Here is a 26,829-nt window from a genome sequence, read left to right as displayed (position 1 = left end):
ATTCCTTCGTCTTACTGACGTTGAGAGATAGGTTATTGTCTTTGCACCATGCCACCAGGTTCTTAATTTCCTCTCTGTACTCAAACTCATCATTACCCAAGATACGGCCTACAATTGTGACATCAGCAAACATATATTGAGTTTATGGAAACTTGGCTACACAATCATGGGTGTACAGTGAGTACAGCAGGGGGCTGAGTACACAGCCTTGTGGGGCACCGGTGCTCAGAGTGATTGTAGAGGAGAGCTTGTCCCCTATTTTTACAGCCTGGGTCCTGTCTGTGAGGAAGTTGAAGATCCAGCTGCAGATCTGAGTGCTAAGGCCCAGGTTCCGGAGCTTAGGAATCAGTTTATTTGTAATGATGGTATCAAAGGCAGAGCTGTAGTCAATGAAAGGGAGCCTTACGTATGCATCTTTATTCTCCGGATGTTCTAAGGAGGAACGTAGGGCCAGAGAGATGGCATCTGCCATTGACCTGTTGCTTCGGCAGGCGAATTGCAAAGCGTCGAGGTTGACCGGTAGGCTGTGGTTGGTGTGTGCCATAACCAATCTCTCGAAGCACTTCATAGCAATTGATGTCAGAGCCACAGGTCGATAGTCATTCAGGCATGCCACCTGGCTCTTCTTCGGCACTGGGATTATCGTTGCCTTCTTAAAACACGAGGGGATCTTAGACTGAAGCAAGGAGCAGTTGAAGGTGTCAGCAAACACTCCAGCTAGCTCGCTTGCACAGGCCTGGAGAACCCCTCCTGGGACGCCATCTGGGCCAGTCGCCTTCCTTGGATTTATCTTCAGGAAGGTCCTTCTAACGTCCTCCTCGGTGACGATGAATCTCGATGCCACCAGGTTCAGTTCATCCGGAGGGAGCAGGACACTCCCCTTCTGTTCGAATCTTGCGTAGAATGGGATTATTATCAAACACAGTTTACACCCAGGCACTCTGAGTCATTTTGGGTCAGGATATCAAAGTAATTAATTTCTTACTGTCACGTATAACCGAGACATAGTGAAAATATTTGGTTTGCATGGCATCCATGCAGATCATTCCATACACAAGTAGATCAATATGATTAAATAACTGGGGGTAAAAAAACAGAATGCTGGTTGTTTTAGAACACTACAGCACAACAGGCCTTTTGACTCAGTGTTATGCCAATCTAATTAAACTAGTAATAAATGTCTGACTAAACAAATCTCTTCGGCTTACATAATGCCCACATCCCTGCATTCTCTGCACATTGGTGCAGAGTCTCTTCAACATCACTGTTTTATCTGCCTCCACCACCACCCCTGGCACTGCATTCCAGGCACCATCTCTTTGTATGTGTAAAACAAAACGTGGCCCCTCACCTCAAATATAGTGTATGCACTACATTATTAGACATTTTAACAAGGGGAAAAATATTGGCTGTCTACTCTGTCTAGGTATCTCATAAGTTTATAAACTTCTATCAGGTTACCCTTAGCTCCTGCCACTCCAAATAGCCCAAGTGTGTCCAACATCTCTTTATAGCACATACCCTCTAATCCAGACAGTACGTCTCTCCAAAGTCTCCACATCCTTACTAATAGTGAAGCTGCCAGAAATGAACCTGGTCCTGTCCTCCATAAGACAGAATTAGACTGTTCAGTCCAATCGAGTCCGCTCCGCCATTTTGTCACGGCTGATCCCGGATTCCATTCAATCCATACACCTGCCCTCTCACCAGATGCCTTGTTGCCCTGACCAATCAGGAATCTATCAACTCCTGCTTTGAATATACCCAAGGATTTGGCCTCCACCGCAGAGTGTGGCAAAGCATTCCACAGATTTACTGTTCTTTGGCTAAAAAGTTACTGCAGATGTGGCCTTCCTGGGGGTTTATAAAGCTACAACATTACTTCCTGACTTTCGAACTCATTGTGTTGTCTAATAAAAGCAAGCAAGCAATATGCCAGGGTTCCCAACCTTTGGTCCACTTGTTTAATTGGTATTGGTCCATGGCATAAAACCAAGGTTGGAAGCTGCTGCCTTTACTACTTTATCCAACTGTGCAGCCACTTTCAATGAATGGGCTTGGATCCCAAGATCCCTCTTGTACTGTTGAGGTCCTCTGCCCCTTTACATTTGATCTGCCAACGTGGAACAACTCCCATTCAGGCAGATTAAACTTATTCTGCCATTTCTATGCTGATTTTTGCAACTGATCTATATTGTACTGTTTCCTTTAGCACCAATCTTTGTATCCTCTGAGAACTTACTAATCCACCCATCTACCCTTCCATCCAAGTCCCAGTAGAGATCACTGTGAAACACTATTGGTCATGGTCCTCAAGCCAGAACAAGTCCCACTGACCACTACCCTCCAGTTTCTATGAGCAAACTATGTACAATGTCACAGGTACAGAGAAAGTGCAGCGCAGGTAGACACATCAGGTGCGAGGGCCGTGACGAGGAAGACTGAGAGATCAAGAGCTCACCTCTATCATTCAAGAGTCCGATAACAGTGGGACAGAAACTGTCCTTGAGCATAATATTTTTAAGCTTTTGCATTCTCCCCTCCCCCCCATGAGGTAAAGCGGGGAGAAGAATGATTATGGCAGGTAGAGGGTTCTGAGGCAGTGGTGAGAGGGTTCTGTATGTTGGGTGGGTGGGTGGGAGGGAGGGAGGGTGGTGTGGGAAAGGCTGTGAGGGTCAGGGTGGGGGTTGTGAGAATTTGGGCACAGGGAGCAACCTGTGGCTACAGCAGTATTGTACTTTGGAAAGATCAAGAAGCTGGAAAGAGAAGAGTGTGAAGATTTCAGAGGGTACAAGTAGGTAAAGACCTTCGTGCCTGTCCCACCATTCTGTAGGATCATGGGTGACATTTTAAATCAACAACACCTTTCTCCGTTAAACCATAACTTCCCAAAGTCAATCCAGCTGTCTTCAATTTACTGATATGCATAGGGATGTTTCAATCAGCTCTCTAAGATATTGGAGCAGAATTAGGCCATGTGGCCCATCAAGTCCGCTCAATTATTCAATCTGAATACAACCAAACGAGACAGCGTTACTCCGGGGCCCAGGTGCAAAACATTGTACCAACAGTCATACACAGCACAAGGCTAAGACAGCAAGAAAACATAGTCACTGAAAATAAATATAGCCCAAACTCCGCACCCATGAATGTTACAGCAGTCCAACACAACACGGCTTGCCTTCAGCTAAGCGAACACCAGAGGACAGCACCCACTCCGGCTTGGACGCCAGGCCACACCACCCTCGACTCTCTGGCAGCAGCCACACGACCGGCACAAGCTCAGCAACCCGCTGACGGGGCAGACCGAGCTCTCGGACATATCCGAGTGGCAGGGAGCCGGTGCCCAGGGATATGAAGGGTGGAGAGGCGAGAGAACAGCACGACTTGGAACCGGCAAACTTCAGGCTCACAAGCTTCAGCCGGACGGTCTACACCCGGCTCCCCGGGTTGCTAAGACCCACTCACGTGGTTCTTGGTTGTCAGGATGCTCTCACATAGCGGTTGCTAGGGACTAACACGTGGCTCTTGGTTGCTAGGGCCTAATCACTCAGATCCTGGTTACTAGGGCCCCCTCGTGGCTTTGGGTGTTTTTGAGCTGCGATTGGGCCCTCTGATGACAGCGTTACGTATTTCCGGTTCCGACAGGCTGGTGAGGATGGATGGCGGCTGCTCGGTGCGGGAGGGTAAGTAGTCCTGAGACAAGGCTCTCCTCCTCGGGGCCCGTGTCCGCCTCCCGGCACCCGAAGGATACTGTGCGTCGTCGGGAGCGGGACGCCGGTCTCTCGGGTGGAGAGGGAGGAGTGCTCCACATCGGCGCTGCTTCCTGCCCGCATGCTGAGCTCGTTGACTTCATTAACTTTGCCTCCAACTTTCATCCTGCCCTCTAGTTTACCTGGTCCATTTCCGACACCTCCCTCCCCTTTCTAGATCTTTCTGTCTCTGTCTCTGGAGACAGCTTATCCACTGATGTCTACTATAAGCCTACTGACTCTCACAGCTATCTGGACTATTCCTCTTCTCACCCTGTCTCTTGCCATCCCCTTCTCGCAATTCCTCCGTCTCCGCCGCATCTGCTCTCAGGATGAGGCTTTTCATTCTAGGACGAGGGAGATGTCCTCCTTTTTTAAAGAAAGGGGCTTCCCTTCCTCCACTATCAACTCTGCTCTTAAACGCATCTCCTCCATTTCATGTACATCTGCTCTCACTCCATCCTCCCGCCACGCCACTAGGAATAGGGTTCCCCTGGTCCTCACCTACCACCCCACCAGCCTCCGGGTCCAACATATTATTCTCCATAACTTCCGCCACCTCCAACGGGATCCCACCACTAAGCATATCTTTCCCTCCCCCCCCCCCCTTCTCTGCATTCCGCAGGGATCGCTCCCTACGCAACTCCCTTGTCCATTCGTCCCCCCCCCCATCCCTCCCCACTGATCTCCCTCCTGGCACTTATTCTTGTAAGCGGAACAAGTGCTACACATGCCCTTACACTTCCTCCCTTACCACCATTCAGGGCCCCAGACAGTCCTTCCAGGTGAGGCAACACTTCACCTCTGAGTCGGCTGGGGTGATATACTGCGTCCGGTGCTCCCGATGTGGCCTTCTATATATTGGCGAGACCCAACGCAGACTGGGAGATCGTTTTGCTGAACACCTACGCTCTGTCCGCCAGAGAAAGCAGGATCTCCCAGTGGCCACACATTTTAATTCCACATCCCATTCCCATTCTGTCATGTCTATCCACAGCCTCCTCTACTGTAAAGATGAAGCCACACTCAGGTTGGAGGAACAACACCTTATATTCCGTCTGGGTAGCCTCCAACCTGATGGCATGAACATTGACTTCTCAAACTTCCGCTAATGCCCCATCTCCCCCTCGTACCCCATCTGTTATTTATTTATATACACACATTCATTCTCTCTCTCCCCCCCTCTCTCTCCCCCCCTCTCTCTCCCCCCTCTCTCTCCCCCCCTCTCTCTCCCCCCCTCTCTCTCCCCCCCTCTCTCTCCCCCCCCCTGCCAATCACCTGTCCAGCTCCTGGCTCCATCCCTCCCCCTCCTGTCTTCTCCTATCATTTTGGATCTCCCCCTCCCCCTCCCACTTTCAAATCTCTTACTATCTCTTCCTTCAGTTAGTCCTGACGAAGGGTCTCAGCCTGAAACATCGACTGTACCTCTTCCTGGAGATGCTGCCTGGTCTGCTGCGTTCACCAGTAACTTTGATGTGTGTTGCTTGAATTTCCAGCAACTGCAGAATTGCTGTTGTTAGCGTTCTGAGTGTGTTGCTCGGAGTTCAGTGTCGTGAGGTGGGGCGGGGAGAAAGATCAGGGACTACTCGGTGGATCAGAGAACAAAACTGAACTGCATAGGAACGGGCCTTTCGGGCCACTATGTTTGCACTGAAGAAATTGCCAAATTAATGCATATCTCTCTACCTGTATGATCCATGTGTTCCCCCTCCGCCATATCTGATTCCATCACCTCTTCTGGCAGTGCATTTCTCTGTAAAAATAAATCGCCTTGTATTTCTCCTTTGAACTTGCCAGCTCTCACCTGAGGTGTACGGCATGTCTTCTAGTACATGATGTTACTACACTGGGGATGTATTCTGCCTGTTTCTCCCTCCAACCTCTGATGCTCCAGAGAAAACAGCCCCATTTTATCCAATCTCCCTGTGATCTGGCAGCTACTTGGTGAACCACTTCTGCACCTTCTCCAAAGTCTCCATATTCTCCATCTGACTAATGTTTTTGTACAGCTGCAGCATAACTTATGACGTTTTATACACAATAGCCTGACTCATGAAAGCTGGTGTTCCATATGTTGCCTTTTTCCACACCATCTATTTACATTGCCTCTTTCAGGGAGTATGGACTAAGACCCCTAAGATCCCTGTTTACGTCAATATTGCTGAGGGCTCTGCCATTAACTGTACACTTCCCCTTTACACTGTCCTCCCCTAAGTGCAGTACCTTACATGTGCTTGAATTAAACTCCATCTGCCATTTTCCCCCACAAATATCTGTAACTGATCTATATGCTTTGATAGCCCCCATGCTGTCTGTGTGTTGTCTGCAAGCTTACTAGCCTATCCATCTGCATTTTCATGCAAGCTTGTATACATGTGGCAATCAGCAGAGACCACAACATTGATCCCTGTGGAATACCACTGATCACAGACTTCCAGCTAGAATAAGACCCCTCCACCACTACTCTGTTTTCTATAGGCAAGCAGATTTTGAATCCAAACTAACAATTCAGAGTAAAAGTAATACACTCAAAATGCTGGAGAAACTCAGCAGGCCAGGCAGCATGTGTGGAAAAGAGTACAGTTGAGGCCGAGACCCTTGTCCCGAAGAAGTCGGCCATTTACTCTTTTCCATTGATGCTGTCTGGTATCTGGCCTGCTGAGTTCCTCCAGCATTTTGTGTGCTACTTGGATTAACAACATCTGCAGATTTTCTCTTGTTTGTAATTCAAAGTTGAGTTTATTGTCACCTGCACTAGCACAGGTGTAATGAAAACTTACTCCCTGCACCATCACTGGGACATAACATCATGTAAGCAGCATTCACAGGGAAAACAAGAAATGAACATACAATATACACACTTGGAACAAAATCAACAAGGTCCATGTTTAGTAAAGTGGTCATAGTTTTGCTACATTAGTGATTAGGACTTTGCTCGTTTGTTCAAGAACCACAGTGGATTCTGTGCCTTGTATTTCCTGGATCAGTGTACAGCCAGGGACTTTTTCCAATGTGGGGGATGCTGATGGAAGACGGTTCAGAAGTAGAACATCAGTGATCTGATTGGAGGAGTGGATTTGAAGGGTTGGCTGGTCTCAACCCATCCTGCTTGCTCTTGTTGTCTTTCCCCACCAGTTGGTAGCAGCACAGTAGGAGACGCACTGGTCCTGGGATCAATGTGATCAGGCATCTCCAGTTTGTGATTTCCCCCCTGTACTTGAGGCCACAGCACAGAGAGGACAGGAGGACAGGTGCCCGTATCTACCCAGCCTCATTTCCTGTGTCCTTCCTTTCCATTGCAGAGCTTTCCACCCTCTCCTTCGAGGAGTTGCAGGAGCTGCAGAGTAAGGTTGGGCTGAAGGTGTACAATCAGATAGTGTGCGACTCGGGGAAGGAGCAGCACAAGCAACAGCAGAAGTGTTCCCAGAAGGATGGGTGAGTGACGCGGAGCAGACCTCCACTCCAGGTACACACGGGTGTACGATGAAGCACAGGCACACCGGGATATGGGATACCTGCCTTCCTTGGCTGGAGAACAGAATATGGGAGCAGGGAGGTCTTGGAGCAACCATTAAAAGCATTGGTTCGACCACAACTAGAGTATTGTGTGGTTCTGGCCACACGCCACAGGAAGGATGTGATTGGGTGAGGGTGCAGAGGCGATTCACCAGGGCTTTGCCTTAAATAGAACATTTCGGGAGGGATTGGAGAGGTTGGATCTGTTTTTCTCTGCAGTGGAGGAGGCTAAGAGGGGACCTGATGGACGTGTAGAAAGTTATGAGGTTCCTAGATTGGAAGAAACCTTTCCCCATGACAGAGGTATTTCAAACCAGATGGCATATGTTTTAGCTAAGTAAGGGGTTCGAGGGGATTTTTTTTTCCCCCAGAGGGAAGTTGGAATGTGAAGTGCACTCTCTGAGGGGCGCTGGAGGCAGAGGCTCTTACAGTATTGAAGAAGCATCTGGATGAGGCAAGGCACTATAGGGTGTAGACCAAATACCAGTGGATGTGATTAGTACAGGTTAGATATCTGACGAGTGACATGTACTTGTGGGCCAAAGACTCATTTCTGTGCCATGTCACTGCTGCCTCTTACTGACCCGTCTGTCCCTCCCAGGCCCCTGGAGATGTCGTCGAAGCAGCCAGTGCCATTCCTGAGGAGGCCAGCCACTATGAAGAAGAGGGTGAGTAGGAACTGGGAGGTGATGTGTTGTTGTGAGGTGGGGAGAGTGGAGCCCCACTGCTGCAGCTGGAAAAGTGTTTCCTGGCACCTTCTGCCCAGCAGATCTGTGCCCCATTTCTATGTACAGTATATCCTAGCAGTAGGAATGTTAGTTTTGGGGCCGGGTAGGTAGTGCAGTCTCCAGGGGCTGATTGTCATTCAACAGTAGGGGTAGTTCAGGGGCAGATGGAGGTCCAGCTGGGGAGGGTAGCGGCCAGGTGTCAACAGGTTGTCGATGATTTTGGGAGACACCCCTCCCCAGTGTTTCTGGCAGCTTTGATTCCAGGATGGGAGGGTGTTTGTGGAGCGGAGGGGAGTGTGAATCCTCATGTTGAGCCTTTTGCCATTGGCAGGTGGTGAGGGATCCCCGATTTGATGATCTGTCTGGTGACTACAACCCCGAGATCTTTGACAAAACCTATGCCTTCCTCACCGAGGTCCGGAGTAAAGAGAAAGAGGTGAGTGAGGCTGGGAGATCTCTCATTGGAAGGACATGCAGTGTTGGGGAGTAGGGGGCAAAAGAATGGATTTGTCATCACTGGAGTGAAACATAGGTCTCTTAACAGTATGCTGAATATAAAACAAGCCAACTCTATCATAACAAACTGAAAGTTGAAGGTAATTATGAATACTCAGCAGACTGTTGGCAGAAATTTAAGAAAAGGCACGGCTTGACACTTTAAAAGACTTGTGGTGATAACACATCTGCTGATCATGAAGCAGCAGACAAATACTCATCACTGATGAAAATCTAACACCAGAACAAGTCTACAATGCTGGTTGTTTTTATACCCTGCGTAGAATACAAATAGTGTTGGTGTAAACTTTTGACTTCGTAGGTGGAGACTGAAAGCTGCCATTGTTTGTTGCTGTTCAACAGCTGATTCAGGTATTCACCCCATGCTGCTCTTGTTACCCTGCACACGTAATTTCATTACATTAATGGTATGTAATAATTTTTACTGTTTAGTACATACAGTACAAGTAATGAACAAGTGAAAGACAAAGACTGCTTACCAGTAGCACAAAAATTAAGAGTCAGAAATGATGGTGATCTCAAGCTGTCTCATTATATGTTCCAAAATCCAAAACACTTCTGGCCCCAAGCATCTTGGATAAGGGCTACTCAACCTGAATATTTTTTATGTGAGGGGACCAAAACTATGCCCAGTATATCAGATGTGGCCTCCAACACAATTGTTTCAAAACCTCCCTATGTTTAAACTCCAAACCCTTTACAATAAGGTCAAACACGTCATTTACCTTCTTAACTCTATTGGGTATGTTTTCTAACTTTTTGTGATTCATGCACTAGAACATCTAGATCTGTCTGAGCCACTCACTTGCAGTCTCTCCCTATTTAGATAATAGGTCTTTTGATTTCTCTGACTGGAGTGCATGTCCTCACATTTCCCCACATTAAACTCAATTTGCCAGGTTTTCACTGTCTCCATATCCTCTTTCAAAATCACTATGCCTTTATCACAACATGTTTTTCCACTAGCTTCCATATCATCAGCAAGTTTGGAAAACTTGTATTTTGTTCCCTTCTCTGGTAATAAACCATTACAGGCCAGGAAACAATTCTTGTGGTACTCCACCAGCTACATCCCTGCAGCCTGAAAACGATCCATTTGTTCCAACAACGTCCCAACCAGTTTTCAAACCATGCTAACACAATACCTTGGCCTCTTAATTTATGCGCCAGTTTCTATGGCATACTATTAAGTGCCTTTTGGAAGTTAATTACAATACCTCTACAAGTTCAACTCTTTCAACTCTCCTTGTCCCATCCTCAAATATTCAACTCAATTTGTCACTCATGATTTACGTTTTATAGAGCATTAACAGGGTTTGATTATAGTTAGCTTTTCTAATTGTTTGGTTATTTCCTCTTTGATTGCCATCTATAGCACTTTGCTAGTTAGTTCTTTAACTGGCCTGTAGTTTCCCACCTTTTGTCATTCTCCCTTTTTGAACATTGACTAATTTCCCATTTTCTGTACCTCCTAGAAATTAGTGAGTTTTGTAGAATTTCATCCATCCAGTCCGCTCTCCCTGCAGTCACATCTTTTCAAACTCCTGTCTACAGACCTCTGGGTCCTGGTGACTTATCCACCTTTACATCCATGAGTTTCTCTAATACTCTGTCCCTTGTGGTTGGGATCTTTACAAGTTCCCCTCTGTTAGAAATCAGTCCATCTGTTATGATGGGGTAGTTTCAGTTCTTCGCCATGAAGATTGATGCAAAAAGTTTATTTAACATATCTGCCATTTGCTTCTTGTTAGGAATTCACCAGCTTTGTTTTCTATAGCAGACAGACACGTAGTTGCTTGCTGCTTAGCTATACATGGAAACTCTGTCTGATTTGATATTACACACAATTTTTTTTCTCAAAATCATTTTTTTCTTCCTTTTGAGCTTTTTAATCCTTCACTATGAAATCCTAAATCCTCCCAGTCCTCTGCCTTGCCACCAGCTGTTGACGCCTTGTCTGACCTACTTTTCAATTCAATATTTCCTTTGTCCTCCTCTGCTAACCACAGATTAATTCTCATGGGATCCTCTTTCTAACTGAGAAATTCCTGCTGAGTGTTACAGATCAGCTGTTTGAATATCTGCCATTTGTGTTCCTTTGGTTTTGTGTCTCAGCTTATTTTCCCATCTTGGACAACTCCACCTTTATATTGTCTTTTTTTAAATTGCAATCAGTAGTTTTAATCCTGTGGCTTTCACACTCAAATGCACCTGGAATTCTATCATTATTATGGTCAGTAGCCTCTTTAACCACAAGATCTCTTTAACTCTTCCTCATTATTCCTGACCAAATCTAAAATAGCTTGTTTTCTGGTAGGTTCTATTTCATACAGTTTTAAGAAGCAATCCATGGTACACTCCACAAAATCTTTGACAATAGTTTGGTTTGTCCAATTATCACGTAGATTGCAATCTCCCATGACAACTGCAGTTTCTTTTAGATGCGCCCTAGGCATTTCCTCATTCATGCTCCCTCCCATTTGGAGTTCACATTTTCAGGGCCCGCACAGTAGTTCCAGCTATGTTGTCATTCATCTGCTACTCATGGTTGCAAGACAAAGCAATTCTACTTTACAGCCTCTTTATCACAGTTCAATGCTGCTCATATACCCTGCCTCCTTTCACTTTTGGCATGTTTTTCTAGAATATTGAGCATCCAGCCCTTGGCACTGTGACAATGTCTCTGTAATCAAATCAAATGTTATTGTCTGTGCTGTCGCAATATTCCAGCTATTCCCCACCAATCTTTTATAAAGTTCTGCCAGAACATCCCTACCTTCCTATTCAAGTATCCTGCATGTCACCTTCGCCTTATTCACCAAGGTGGGAATGTTTGGACATGTACACTGACGTTCCATAATATTCCCTAGAGCCCCACTATCCATTGTGTACGTCCTATCCTTGGGCCTCATAAATGCATCATCTGCGGTTACTATGTTCACCTCATCAATCGTATCCTGCAACCTTGACTACCCTCAAAGTTAACAGCACCACCAACTTTCACGTCATCTGCAAACTTATTGGCCATATCAGTCATTGAATATAGGACATCAGGGTGTTGAATATAGGGCATTGTGTTGCAGTTGTGTAAGTCGTTGGTGAAGTTGCACTTGGAGTGCTGTGTACGGTTTTGGTCACCCTAGTATTAGAAAATACTTTGTTAAACTGTTGAGTAATGAAAAGTTACAGGGAGAGGTTGATCAGGTTTGGTCTTTATTCTTGGAAATGTAGGAGAATGAGCAATAACATTAACAAAATATAGATAGAGTAGGCCGAGGGTATCTCTCCCAAGGTTCAAATGTCTAATACCAGAGGGTGTGCATTTAAGGTGAGAGGGAGCAAGTTCAAAGGAGATGTGAGGGGCAAGTGTTTTTTTAACGCAGAGAATGTGTAAATGCACTGCTCAAGGTGGCAATAGATGTAGGTATATTTGGGATTTATAAGGGATATTTAGATAGGCAAATAAAAATGAGGGAAATGAAACTATATGGGTATTGTGCAGGTGAAAGGAATTAGTTTAATTGCCCATTTGATTACTAATTTAATTGGTTCTGTACAACATTGTGGGCCAAAGGGTCTGTTGCTATGATGTACTGTTCTATATCCTGTAAGGTGAGAGTAACAGTTTCTCCGCGCCATGGGAAAGTCAAAACCTATAAAGGACGTAGTTGTAGCACGTGGGGGATGGCAAAAATACAGTCAGATTGATCCACAAGGACCTCCCCCTGCTAATCCCATCTCTCCAAGTGTGGGCTAATCCGATCCTTAAGAATGATTTCCTTTAACTTCCCAATCACTGGCATTAGACTTGCAGGTCTGGAGCTTCCTTGCTGATCTCTGCTGCTCTTCTCTGAAGGAACTACCTTTGCTGCCCTCCTGTCATCTGGTGCCTCACCTGTAGCCAGTGAAGATGTAAATCTCTGTCAGGATCCCAGCAATCTCCTCCCTTGCCTCCCACAGCAGCAAGGAATATATTACATTAAACCCTGGGGATTTATCCATCTTTTAATTCTGCAATGATAACGTATTTCCAGAATGTTACAGTCCTTTATCTGAAAACTGTAATGTCTTTCTCATTGAGGGCAGATAAGAAGTATTAATTTCAGACCTTACCCATGTCCTTGCTCCATGGACAGATTGTCATTTTAACACAGTTTAGCAAAGGAACACATCAGCTTCCAACTCCCCTGGCAGCATGTTCCAGGCATCTACCACTTAAAAAAAAAAAAAATTGCCCCATGCAATTTCCTTAAACTTTCCCCTTCTCACCTTAAAAAATTGTCCTCTATTGTTTGATCTCTAATGGGCTCTATTCTTTGTCTGATTACCTCTGGTTCTAGATACACTTTGGAAAATGTATTGGTATTTTTCTTGGATCTTGTCCTCGGTGATAATTTGTGCTCTCTTGCTGACCCTCCTTATTTTTTAATTAACTTCCCAGCCCAGACTCTGGAAGCATTCTGGTGAACCTTTTCTGCATCCTCTCTAGCTTAATAATGTCCTTTCTATAGTATGATGAGCAGAACAGCACTCAGTACTAGAGTGTGGTCTCACCAACATCTTGTACAACAGTCACTTGACATCCCAACTCCTGTACTTCATGCCCTCATCCAGTGAAGGCAAGTGTGGCATATGCCTACTTCACCAACTTGTCTATCTGTGTCTGCTTTGAGCGAACTATGTATTTGTATCCCTGAGACTCTGTTGTACGATGCTCTCCAGAGTCCTGTTATTACTGTGAAAGTCCTAACTTCCCAAAGTGCATCCCTTTGAACTTGTCTGTGTTAAAGTCCATCTGCAATTCCTTTGTCGCTTTCCCAGTTGATCTATATCCTACACAATCTACCTTAAACAATCTTCACTATCTACCATGCCACCAATGTTAGTGTCATTTCCAAACTTGCGAATCATGCCACCCAGATTCTCATCCAAATCTTTAATGATGGCAATCAGCAGTAGACCCATTTATAAGGAGAGATTGGGTAGACTGGGTTTATTCTGACTAGAGTGTATGAGACTGAGGGGCAACCTTTTGAGGGAATTAGATAATCAGAATCTTTTTCCTTGGGTGGGGAGTTTAGAGCTAGAGGGCACAGTTTGAAGGTGAGAGGGGAGAAATTTAGAAGAGATCTGAGGGGTAAAGATTTTCACATAGTGAGCTGCCAGTAGAGGTGTGGAGATGGATTCAGTTACAGCATTTAAAAGGTGTTGGACAGTGACATGGATAGGAAAGGCATAGACTGGTATGGGTCTAATGCAGGCAAGTGGATTTAATGTAAATCATTGGCCATGGACAAGATGGACTGAAATGGCCTGTTTTCTGCAGTCTATGATTTTTTAACATAGAGGGCAGCCTCCACCCGCCACCCCAATTCAGGGCCTGAATTTCTAGACCATCCTTGCCCTTTACCACAAAAACTCTCCTAAACATACTTAGATAATTCTGGTCCCTCTTTGACCTTCACTAAAAGCAAATCCAGTTAATAGGGAAGTAGAAATCCCCTACTAATGGAACCCTGCTGCTCTTTTGTTCTCTGTGATTTGTCCATATGTCTCCTTCTGTATCTTCTTCAGGGACACCTGCAAATGACCCCTTTTTGTCAGAGTCCAAGGGAATCAGTCAGAGGACACTACAGCACAGAAACAGGCCCTTTGGCCCCTCTGGTCTGTGCCCCACTGTTACTCTGCCTCCCATCAACCTGCACCTGGACCACGGGCATCCATACCCCTCCCATCCATGTACTTATCCAAACTTCTCTTCAATGTTGCAATCGAGCCTGCATCTACCACTTCCACTAACGGTTCATTCCACACTTGCACTACCTTTTGAATGAAGAGGTTTTCCTTAAGTATTACATCCTTCATTCTTAACCTATGACCCTTTAGTTCTAGACTCTCATGCTGCTTGCATTTGCTCTATCTATGCTCCTCATAATTTCAATCAGATCTCCCTTATCTTTCTATACTCCAAGGGGTAAAAAAAAACCCTATAACTCAGATCCTCAAGTCCTGGCAACATCCTTGTAATTTTCCTTGTACTCTTTCAAACTTACTGATATCTTTCATTTAGGTAGGTGACCAAAACGCCACATAATACTCCAAAGTTGACCTTATCAATGACTTGTACATCTTAATACAAGTATTCCAAACTCCTAATTTAATTTTTCCCACACACACACTAGGTTTTGTTTTAGAGCAGCCAGTTAGTCTGCTGAATCTGCATATATTTGGGTTGGGAGGAAATATAGGAAGCCCACATGGTCACAGGAAGAATGTGCAACCTCCACTCTGACGACAACTGAGGTTGTGATCCAGCTGGATTTCTGGGGCTGTGAGGCAGCAGCTGTTTTAGCTGTGCCACGCGTGAGCTGGGTAGAAGGCACCGAGTGAATTGGTGGGAGGTGCATATCGCACTGTGTAGGGATGGGATGGGGGAACATGTGGAGGGAGTTGCAAGGCAGAAAAGCTTGAAGTTGTATGTCTGACTTCAGACCCTCTCATCTTCTCTGCAGATCATTAAGCGGAAGCTACGGAAAGTGAAGAAGGAAAAAAGCAGGAAGCAGCTCGAGTATGTGTTACAGAGGATGGTAAGTGAAAGGGTGGGCATGCTTGTTCGAGACTGGGGCCGGCAGTACAAAGGGAGCATACTAAACTTTACCATGGGGAGCTGAGATGACCTGGATTTTACTGCTGATATCCAGAAAAGATCCTTTCAACTGGCATGGTCCTCATTCACCACTGTTTTACAGTCAGGTAGCACTGTCTGACCCAGGGAGTGTGTGATGGAACAGTGTGGAGGGAGTTTCACTCTGTCTGACCCAGGGAGTGTACGATGGAACAGTGTGGAGGGAGTTTCACTCTGTCTGACCCAGGGACTGTGCGATGGAACAGTGTGGAGGGAGTTTCACTCTGTCTGACCCAGGGACTGTGCGATGGAACAGTGTGGAGGGACTTTCTCTCTGTCTGACCCAGGGGGTGTGCGATGGAACAGTGTGGAGGGAGTTTCGCTCTGTCTGACCCAGGGGGTGTGCGATGGAACAGTGTGGAGGGAGTTTCGCTCTGTCTGACCCAGGGGGTGTGCGATGGAACATTTTGGAGGGAGTTTCTCTCTGTCTGACCCAGGGGGTGTGCGATGGAACAGTGTGGAGGGAGTTTCTCTCTGTCTGACCCAGGGGGTGTGCGATGGAACAGTGTGGAGGGAGTTTCGCTCTGTCTGACCCAGGGGGTGTGCGATGGAACAGTGTGGAGGGAGTTTCGCTCTGTCTGACCCAGGGGGTGTGCGATGGAACAGTGTGGAGGGAGTTTCGCTCTGTCTGACCCAGGGGGTGTGCGATGGAACAGTGTGGAGGGAGTTTCGCTCTGTCTGACCCAGGGGGTGTGCGATGGAACAGTGTGGAGGGAGTTTCGCTCTGTCTGACCCAGGGGGTGTGCGATGGAACAGTGTGGAGGGAGTTTCGCTCTGTCTGACCCAGGGGGTGTGCGATGGAACAGTGTGGAGGGAGTTTCGCTCTGTCTGACCCAGGGGGTGTGCGATGGAACAGTGTGGAGGGAGTTTCGCTCTGTCTGACCCAGGGGGTGTGCGATGGAACAGTGTGGAGGGAGTTTCGCTCTGTCTGACCCAGGGGGTGTGCGATGGAACAGTGTGGAGGGAGTTTCGCTCTGTCTGACCCAGGGGGTGTGCGATGGAACAGTGTGGAGGGAGTTTCGCTCTGTCTGACCCAGGGGGTGTGCGATGGAACAGTGTGGAGGGAGTTTCGCTCTGTCTGACCCAGGGGGTGTGCGATGGAACAGTGTGGAGGGAGTTTCGCTCTGTCTGACCCAGGGGGTGTGCGATGGAACAGTGTGGAGGGAGTTTCGCTCTGTCTGACCCAGGGGGTGTGCGATGGAACAGTGTGGAGGGAGTTTCGCTCTGTCTGACCCAGGGGGTGTGCGATGGAACAGTGTGGAGGGAGTTTCGCTCTGTCTGACCCAGGGGGTGTGCGATGGAACAGTGTGGAGGGAGTTTCGCTCTGTCTGACCCAGGGGGTGTGCGATGGAACAGGGTGGAGGGAGTTTCGCTCTGTCTGACCCAGGGGGTGTGCGATGGAACAGGGTGGAGGGAGTTTCGCTCTGTCTGACCCAGGGGGTGTGCGATGGAACAGGGTGGAGGGAGTTTCGCTCTGTCTGACCCAGGGGGTGTGCGATGGAACAGGGTGGAGGGAGTTTCGCTCTGTCTGACCCAGGGGGTGTGCGATGGAACAGGGTGGAGGGAGTTTCGCTCTGTCTGACCCAGGGGGTGTGCGATGGAACAGGGTGGAGGGAGTTTCGCTCTGTCTGACCCAGGGGGTGTGCGATGGAACAGGGTGGAGGGAGTTTCGCTCTGTCTGACCCAGGGGGTGTGCGATGGAACAGGGTGGAGGGAGTTTCGCTCTGTCTGACCCAGGGGGTGTGCGATGGAACAGGGTGGAGGGAGTTTCGCTCTGTCTGACCCAGGGGGTGTGCGATGGAACAGGGTGGAGGGAGTTTCGCTCTGTCTGACCCAGGGGGTGTGCGATGGAACAGGGTGGAGGGAGTTTCGCTCTGTCTGACCCAGGGGGTGTGCGATGGAACAGGGTGGAGGGAGTTTCGCTCTGTCTGACCCAGGGGGTGTGCGATGGAACAGGGTGGAGGGAGTTTCGCTCTGTCTGACCCAGGGGGTGTGCGATGGAACAGGGTGGAGGGAGTTTCGCTCTGTCTGACCCAGGGGGTGTGCGATGGAACAGGGTGGAGGGAGTTTCGCTCTGTCTGACCCAGGGGGTGTGCGATGGAACAGGGTGGAGGGAGTTTCGCTCTGTCTGACCCAGGGGGTGTGCGATGGAACAGGGTGGAGGGAGTTTCGCTCTGTCTGACCCAGGGGGTGTGCGATGGAACAGGGTGGAGGGAGTTTCGCTCTGTCTGACCCAGGGGGTGTGCGATGGAACAGGGTGGAGGGAGTTTCGCTCTGTCTGACCCAGGGGGTGTGCGATGGAACAGGGTGGAGGGAGTTTCGCTCTGTCTGACCCAGGGGGTGTGCGATGGAACAGGGTGGAGGGAGTTTCGCTCTGTCTGACCCAGGGGGTGTGCGATGGAACAGGGTGGAGGGAGTTTCGCTCTGTCTGACCCAGGGGGTGTGCGATGGAACAGGGTGGAGGGAGTTTCGCTCTGTCTGACCCAGGGGGTGTGCGATGGAACAGGGTGGAGGGAGTTTCGCTCTGTCTGACCCAGGGGGTGTGCGATGGAACAGGGTGGAGGGAGTTTCGCTCTGTCTGACCCAGGGGGTGTGCGATGGAACAGTGTGGAGGGAGTTTCGCTCTGTCTGACCCAGGGGGTGTGCGATGGAACAGGGTGGAGGGAGTTTCGCTCTGTCTGACCCAGGGGGTGTGCGATGGAACAGGGTGGAGGGAGTTTCGCTCTGTCTGACCCAGGGGGTGTGCGATGGAACAGGGTGGAGGGAGTTTCGCTCTGTCTGACCCAGGGGGTGTGCGATGGAACAGGGTGGAGGGAGTTTCGCTCTGTCTGACCCAGGGGGTGTGCGATGGAACAGGGTGGAGGGAGTTTCGCTCTGTCTGACCCAGGGGGTGTGCGATGGAACAGGGTGGAGGGAGTTTCGCTCTGTCTGACCCAGGGGGTGTGCGATGGAACAGTGTGGAGGGAGTTTCGCTCTGTCTGACCCAGGGGGTGTGCGATGGAACAGTGTGGAGGGAGTTTCGCTCTGTCTGACCCAGGGGGTGTGCGATGGAACAGGGTGGAGGGAGTTTCGCTCTGTCTGACCCAGGGGGTGTGCGATGGAACAGGGTGGAGGGAGTTTCACTCTGTCTGACCCAGGGAGTGTGTGATGGAACAGTGCAGAGGAAGCTTCACTTTGTGTCTAACCCCTGGAGCATGTGATCGGACAGGGTAGAGGGAACTCTACTGGGATAGGGTCCCAAATTTTTTTAGGGTGGTAATTCTGCTGAATTCACATCACTCATGATCGTGATAGCTGGGTAAGTGATTGGTGTTTCTCTTTTGTTTTCTTTCTGCCTATTCTGATTGGTCAAGTGTTTAAAATCAGGGCACGTTAATGTGAGCAAGGTCTGTATCCTCATGGTAAAACCTAATATAAAGTAATTTGGGTAGTAAGTAAATTTAATTAATTAGAACAGATGACTGGGCAGTGAAGTGTGCTGCTACAGCATGTGGAAGCTGGTGGGTGTCATTATGATCAACAGTGACCATGTGGAAGCTGGTGGGTGTCATTATGATCAACAGTGACCATGTGGAAGCTGGTGGGTGTCATTATGATCAACAGTGACCATGTGGAAGCTGGTGGGTGTCATTATGATCAACAGTGACCATGTGGAAGCTGGTGGGTGTCATTATGATCAACAGTGACCATGTGTTGGCTGTTTGAGCAACTTTGGTTCATAGTTGCGAGCTGGTGTTTGAGCTCCAAACTCGTCGGTACATCTGGGTGGGGAGAGGAGGTGGATTGAATGACCTGGACACAGTATTAGACTAATATTAGGCTTGCTGTCTCTAAATTCACCAATGGTCCAGGACTGGAAGGTATGACTGCAGAAGAAGCAGATAGAGAGATCTAGAGGTTCCTTGTAAGAGACATTGTGAAACTACCTGGGAACAGGCTGTGGTCATATAAAGAGGAAGGTTTAATAAAGGATCTTGTGGTTAAAGGTCTAAGGGTAGTGACCACAATATGGTAGAATTCTAAATGTAGTTTGCGGACGAGCACGAGAGGACCATAACCACAGCCTTCAATTTAAATACGGGCAACTATAATGGTATAGAAACAGAGAAAATAGGTGCAGGAGTAGGCCATTCGGCCCTTCAAGCCTGCTGTGGGAGGAACTGTCCTGAGGTGTTTTGGCAAGGAGGTTGAACCGTGGTAAGGTAAGATCTTTTATTTTCCTCTGTACTCTGGGGTTTAGTTGGGGGCTGTAGGAGAATGGGGAGTGATCTCATAGAGATCATTATAAGATGGATGGTCACAGCCTTTTCCTAGAGATCCTAGGTTTAAGGTGAGAGGGGAAAGATTTAACAGGGACCTGAGGGTCAAGTTTTCCATACAGAGAATGCTGAGTATATTAGAATGAGCTGCCAGAGGAAGTGGTAGAGCAGGGTACAATTGCAATGCTTAGAAGGTATTTGAATCTGATTGTGGATAGGAAAGTTTTAGAGAAATTTGGGCCTAACGCAGGCAAATGGAAATGGCTCAGGAAGGTGCCTTGGTTATTATAGACGAGTTCAGATGAAGGACCTGTTTCTTTGATATGACTAAATGGAGAGGGGCTGCAACTGAGAGAAGTACAGAGAGATCTGGGTGTACTCAAGCATACACACAACACACACAAAATGATGGAAGAACAGTCACCACTTAAGGCCGAGACCATCCATCAGGATGGGTGAAGTCATCTGTTCATTTTTTTTCAAAGGTGCTGGACTTGCTGAGTTTCTCCAGCATTTTGTGGCTGTTGCTCAATATTTTCAACATTTGCAAATATCTTGTGTGGACAGATGTTGGGATGTTTTCACCAGTGGGAGAGTCACAAACAAGAGCATGTAACCTCCAGATCAGGAGCTGGTCATTAAAATGTAGGGGCTTCACAACTTGTCACGGCGTGATGAATCTCTGGAATTCTCTGCCCCAGTGGCTGGTGGAAGCTGAATTGTTAGAGCTGTTTAAAGTTGAGATGGATAAATATTTGATCAATCGTTGAATGGGGTGGGGGTGGGGTGGAGAACTGGCATGGGGGGAGGGCAAGTATGGAGATCTGGCATAGGGTGGGGAGGGCAAGTAGGGAGAACTGGCAGGGGGGTATGGTGATCTGGCACGGGGGTGTGGGGAGAGCAAGTAGGGAGAACTGGTGGGGAGTGGTATGGAGATCTGGCACAGAAGAGGAATTGAAGCCAGCTTGGATCAGCCTTGTATTGAATGGTGCAATAGGCTTGGGGGCCTGGCAGTCTGCGCCTATTTTCTTGTGTATTGCAGTATACAACTTGCATGTGTTTCTGTCTGTCTGTGTGTGCTACTAAGCGTGACACCCCATACACATGGGGATTAGAACCAGCAACCCAGGACGCTGCTCAGGTTGGTGTGGTTTTGTTGCAGTCAGCTGACGTATCTCACTATTTCCCTCTCAGACGGACCAGGAGAAGGCACAGGAACACACACGGCAGCAGCGCGAGAGGATGAAACAATTCAAACAGGAACAGAGGCAGCGGGTTCAACAGGGGAGCAAACCCTACTTCCTCAAGAAATGTAAGTGTGGTGGGGAGTGACAGGCTTGTCTAAACACAGGGTTAAACAAGTGCCAAGCCTCACTAGGGAAGGGACTGTTCCTGCACAGCAAACCTTACCGGGACATTGGATTTCAGAAGCTGACCCTCACCGAGGGCGGTTCTGTAATTACATGGCATGTTGTGGTCCCACACTTACCTGACTGATTTCTGCCTGTCTTCCTCTCTCAGCCGAGCAGCGGGCACTGGCGCTGGCAGACAAGTACCGGGTGCTGAAGCGGAGTGGCAAGCTGGAGAACTTCCTGCAGAAGAAGAGAAAGCGGAACGCCACCAAGGATCGCCGCAAGTTGCCTGGGTCGAGAGCACGGTGAGGGTGCGGCAGGTCGGACCATTGTGGCTGTTTGGAACTTTTTCCTGCCCCTCGCTCTGCAGTGGGTCAGTTCCCATCTTGGGTCCCGTCACCAATGTCACGGACTGTTTTGTTCACCGTGTTCCATCTATCGCTGCGTTTACTGTTGGACTGTGCCTCACCATTCACCCTTTCCCCCTCCTGGCATCTGACCTTCTGTACAGCTTCCATGTATAAACTCAGAGATTTACTGTACGTCCACTGGTTGGAATCAGTGCTACCCACGGATTGCATTATACTGCAGATACCGAACCAGGCCCCCTACTTGTTATCTTCATAACTGACTCCTCCATTCCTCCCCTCCATTAGTCTCTCCTCACATGTTCAGCTTCCCATCAAACCACGTCTCTTTTCATCTTCACAATCTCTCTCTGATGATAATAATAAAAACAAAATTTTTGGTTACCGTTTTGGAAGGCTGTCATCAAGCTGGAAAGAGTGCAAAGAAGATTTAGGGGGGCGTTGCTAGCACCCCAGGGCCTGAAGTTGAACCGGCTGAGAATTTTATTCACTGAAGCATAGGGTGATCTTTTAGAGGTTTATAATATCATAAGAGATATAGATAGGATGAATATGCAATCTTTTCCCCTGGGAAATGGAGTCCAAAACTAAAGGACATAGGTTTAGGGTGAGTGGTGATTGATTTACTTGTAGGTACCTGAGGGTCAACTTTTTCACCTAGAGTAAGGTACAATGCAATATTTAAAAAGACACCTAGACAGGTACATGGATATGAAAAGTTTAACAGGGACCCCTCAGTTAATGGTAGGGGGTCCAGGTTGGAGGCCCCTGGCTTAGAGGGATATGGGACAAATGTGGGCAAATGGGACAAGCTTAGAAGGGTATCTTGGTTAAAATGGAACTGTTGAGATCTATGGCTCCTTCTCCAACTGGATGGAGGGTTTGCCCCTTTTCTGGATGTATTAGAAAACATAGAAAAACTACAGCACAATACAGGCCCTTTGGCCCACAATGCTGTGCTGAACATGTACTTTAGAAACACAAAATAATCTGCAGATGCTGTGATCAAAGCAACACTCACAGCACGCTGGATGAACTCAGGTTGGGCAGCATCAGTGGAAACAATGAGTCGACGTTTCGGGCCGGAACCTTTCGTCAGGACTGAAGAATGAAGGAGGTGGAAGGATTTGAAGAATGCTTGTAGGTTCGGTTGAAAGACCAGTAATTTGAAAGACAAAAGGGTGGGGGAGGGGAAGCATCAACGTCATAGGCAGGAAAACAATGGATAGTAGAAGAAGGAGGTGGGACCATGAGGGAGGTGATAGACAGCTGGGGGAGGGGGCAGAGTGAAATAGGGATAGAGGAAGGGAGGGGGAGGGAATTACCGGAAGTTGGGGAATTCTATGTTCATACCAAGGGGCTGGAGACTACCTAGACGGTATATGAGGTGTTGCTCCTCCAACCTGAGTTTAGCCTCATTATGGCAGTAGAGGAGGTCATGTATGGACATATCTGAATGGGAATGGGAAGCAAAGTTGAAGTGGGTGGCTACCGGGAGATCCTGTCTGTTGTGGAGGTGCTCGACAAAGCGGTCCCCCAATCTGCGTTGGGTTTCACTGATGCAGAGGAGGCCGCACTGGGAGCACCGGATGCAATAGATGACCCCAACAGACTCACAAGTGAAATGTTTCCTCACCTGGAAGGACTGTTTGGGGCCCTGAATGGTGGCAAGAGAGGAGGTGTAGGGACAGGTGTAGCACTTACGCTTACAGGGATAAGTGCCGGCTGGAAGATCCGTGGGGATGGACGTGTGGATAAGGGAGTCACGGAGGGACTGATCCCTGCGGAAAGTGGAGAGGGAAGGATGTGCTTAGCAGTGGGGTCCTGTTGAAGGTGGCGGAAGTTGCGGAGGATAATGTGCTGGATCCGGAGACTGGGGGGGTGGTAGGTGAGGACAAGGGGAACTCTGTCCCTGTTGTGGTTGCGGGAGTATGGGGTGAAGGCCGAAGTGCGGGAAATGGAGGAGATGTGGGTGAGGGCATCGTTGATGACGGTAGAAGGGAAACCACGATCCTTAAAGAAAGAGGACATTTGAGATGTCCTGGAATGGAAAGCCTCATCCTGGGAGCAGATGCGGTGGAGACGGAGGAACTGGGAATAGGGAATGGCATTTTTACATGTGGCAGGGTGGGAAGAGGTATAGTCAAGGTAGTTATGAGAGTCAGTGGGCTTGTAGAAGATGTCAGTGGACAGTCTGTCTCCAGAGATGGAGACCGAGAGATTGAGAAAGGCGAGAGAAGTGTCCAAGATAGACCAAGTGAATTTGAGGGCTGGGTGGAAGTTTGAAGTAAAGTCGATGAAATTGACGAGCTCAGCATGGGTGCAGGAAGCAGCACCAATGTAGTTGTCAATGTACCGAAGGAAAAGTTGGGGAACAGTACCAGAATAGGTTTGGAGCACAGTCTGTTCCACATAACCAACGAAGAGGTAGGCGTAGCTGGGTCCCATGCGAGTTCCCATAGTTACACCCTTAGTCTGAAGAAAGTGGGAAGAGCCAAAAGAGAAGTTATTAAGTATGAGAACCAGTAATTCTCCAACTTCTGGTAATTCCCTTCCTCTATCTCTATTTCACTCTGCCCCCTCCCCCAGCTGCCTATCATCTCCCTCATGGTTCCGCCTCCTTCTACTACCCATTGTTTTCCTGCCTATGATGTCGATGCTTCCCCTCCCCCACCCTTTGTCTTTCAAATTACAGGTCTTTCAACTGAACCTACAAGCATTCTTCAAATCCTTCCACCTCCTTCATTCTTCAGTCCCGACAAAGGGTTCCAGCCCAAAATGTCGACTCATGGTTTCCACTGATGCTGCCCAACCTGCTGAGTTCATCCAGCGTACTGTAAGTGTTACTTACTGTAGAAATTACCTAGAGTTACCCATAGCCCTCTATTTTTCTAAGCTCCATGTACCTATCCCAGAGTCTCATAAAAGACCCTATCACATCCGCCTCCACCACCATCGCCAGCAGCCCATTCCACGCACTCACCACTCTCTGTGTTCTTTTAAAAAAACTTACCCCTGACATCTCCTCTGTACCTCCTTCCAAGCACCTTAAAACTGTGCCCTCTCGTGATAGCCATTTCAGCCCTGGGAAAAAGCCTCTGACCATCCACACGATCAATGCCTCTCATCATCTTACACACCTCTATCAGGTCACCTCTCATCCTCTATCGCTCCGAGGAGAAAAGGCTGAGTTCACTCAACCTATTCTCATAAGGCATGCTCCCCAATCCAGGCAACATCCTTGTAAATCTCCTCTGCACCCTTTCTGTGATTTCCACATCCTTCCTGTAGTAAGGTGACCAGAACTGAGCACAGTACTCCAAGTGGGGTCTGACCAGGGTCCTATATAGCTGTAACATTACCTCTCGACCTATATAGCTGTATTGCCAGCTGCCTCCTGGTGTTGTCCCACCCATCTCCACTTGTTTTCATTTTACTAGACTGGGACATAGTGGATAATCATTCTGTGTATGTGGCTCCCATTTCCTTTCCTCTGAGCCTCCGAGCCAGTCTTGGTCATTCCACTGGTAATAGGTTTACTATTGCCACATGCCCCGAGATCCAGTGGGAAAGCCTTGTTTTGCCTACCACCCATAGAGATCCTTTGAGGCAGTACAAATGGTCAGGCAATAACAATGGAGAATACATTGTTACGATTACAGAGAAAGTGCTGTACAGGTAGAAAATAAGGTACAAGGGTGATGACGATCAATTGTGAGGTCAAATCCATCTTTCTAAAAAACAAGATTAGCTTTATTTGTCACATGTACTTCAAAACATGGTAATATACAGTAAAAGGCATCATGTTGTGTCAGTGACCAGCACAGCCCAAAGCAAGTGTCTCCATGCTTCCTACACCAACGTGCTAATCCTAACCTGTACATCCTTGGAGTGAGTGAGGAATGCTGCATACCCAAAAGAAACGCACATGGTCACAGGGAGAACATACAAACTTCCGCACTGACCTCGGTGAAATTGAACCCTGATTTTCGGGTTGCTGGTACTCTAAAGGGTTACGATAACCGATACACTACAACAAGCTGTCATCTATTCAAGTGTCTAATAACAGCAGCATAGAAGCTGTCCATGGCCCTGATGGTATGTGCTTTCAAGCTTTTTTTATCTTCTGCCCAGTGAAAGAAGAGAGAATGGCCGGGGTGGGTGGGGTCCCTGACTGCCTTCCTGAGGCAATGGGAAGTGGAGACAAAGTCCATGAAGGGAAGGCTGATTTCTCTGCTGTGCTGAGCCACGTTCACAACTCTGCAATTTCTTACGATGTAGCTGGTTAGGATGCTCTCTTTGGTGCATCAATAAAAATTCGTGGGGTCGGTGGATCATGCTGAGTTTCCTTCTCCTTCTGAGGAGGTAGAGGTGCTGCTGAACTTTCTGCTGGAGGAACTCAGCAGGTTGAGCAGCATCTTTGGGAGGAAATAAATTGTCAGCATTTTGGGTTGAAACCCTGCATTAGGGGTGTGTGCTCCATCCTGCTTCCTAAAGTCGATGATCAACGAGTTTTACTTTACAGTACTCGAGAGTGAGAGCAGGAGAGTTTATAACAGGTTAGTCTCGGTGCTTACTTGTGCTATTCAATGGTTCAATTTAATATCAGAGAATGCATACAGTGTACAGTTTGAAATCCTTGCTCTTCACAGACATCCATGAAACAGGGAGAAAACTCAATGAATGACAGAAAATGTTAAACCACAAAGCCCCTTCTCCCCCTTCCCACACACAAGCAGCAGCTAAAGCATCAATCCTCCCCCGACTTGCTCCGGCAAAAACATCAACCCCCACTACCCGCCATGTAACCCATAGCAAGGCCCCTGGAAGCCACGAACTAGAGTCCATCAAAAATTATTGTCCATCCCAACACTTCGACATCTTAGATAGGCTCACACTGTCTCTCTCACTAATGAGAGGGAGGAAAGAGAGAGGGGTATTACACTAGCCAGAAGAAGAGGGGAGACCAACAGCTCACTATCTCGACGTTACGATCCGCCACGGTTCTCGCCTGAATTCCCTGACTCGAGGACCGGCAGGAGGGTCTCTGTCTGGTACACAGGTAGAGGAAACTGTGGATGGAAATCCACTGGTGTATAGGCAGAGGGTTTCATCAGTCGGGGCCTCTATTAGGTGTACAGGTGATGATGGGTGTCAGGTGGAGGGAGGTGTGGGTCAGAGGACCTTTGGTGCATGGGCAGATGGATCTCAGTAAGAATGTAACTAACCAAATGTTACTGGCCCTGTGCCTGTACACCAGAGGATTTCCATCCACAGTTTTCTTTATTTGTGTACTAGACAGAGACCCTCTCACCCACAGCCCCCTCCATCTGTATATGGGCCACTTTGCAATGGTAAAGGCTGCAATAAAACATTGCACCACTAGGTGATACCACCCTCTCAATCAACGAAGTGTGATCAAAAACCAAAAGCAGGAGAGAAACTGGGAGATGAAAGTAAATGAGCTGGAATTTTTTTTTAAAAATCTGACAGCAGAAGCTTGCATGTAAATGTGAAGGAAGAGAGTTGCTCAGACAACAGAAGTTTGAGCATCAGCCATCCTCAGGAGGTAAGAGAATGGCCTCAAGTCTGCCGCACTGCGTGTCTATCTTCACAGTGGGCGATACGCAAATCAGAAAACTACAGATGTGAC

General features: G+C 48.0%; 1 protein-coding gene across 1 annotated transcript; it reads left to right on the top strand.

Annotated features, from left to right (window-relative positions):
* The first annotated feature begins 2,373 nt into the window (after window positions 1–2,373).
* rrp36 (ribosomal RNA processing 36) lies at window positions 2,374–22,243 on the top strand. The gene is given in 9 exon segments (XM_063068979.1): window positions 2,374–2,382; window positions 3,234–3,572; window positions 3,575–3,686; window positions 7,055–7,187; window positions 7,870–7,936; window positions 8,328–8,432; window positions 15,025–15,099; window positions 20,651–20,768; window positions 20,978–22,243. Coding segments are annotated over 9 exon segments (1,098 nt in total). The 3' UTR covers window positions 21,118–22,243.
* The last annotated feature ends 4,586 nt before the right edge of the window (window positions 22,244–26,829 follow it).

Source organism: Mobula hypostoma, chromosome 2 (genome assembly GCF_963921235.1).
Source record: "Mobula hypostoma chromosome 2, sMobHyp1.1, whole genome shotgun sequence".
Taxonomy (NCBI): Eukaryota; Metazoa; Chordata; class Chondrichthyes; order Myliobatiformes; family Myliobatidae; genus Mobula; species Mobula hypostoma.
This window is presented reverse-complemented; position numbering and strand designations above follow the sequence as displayed.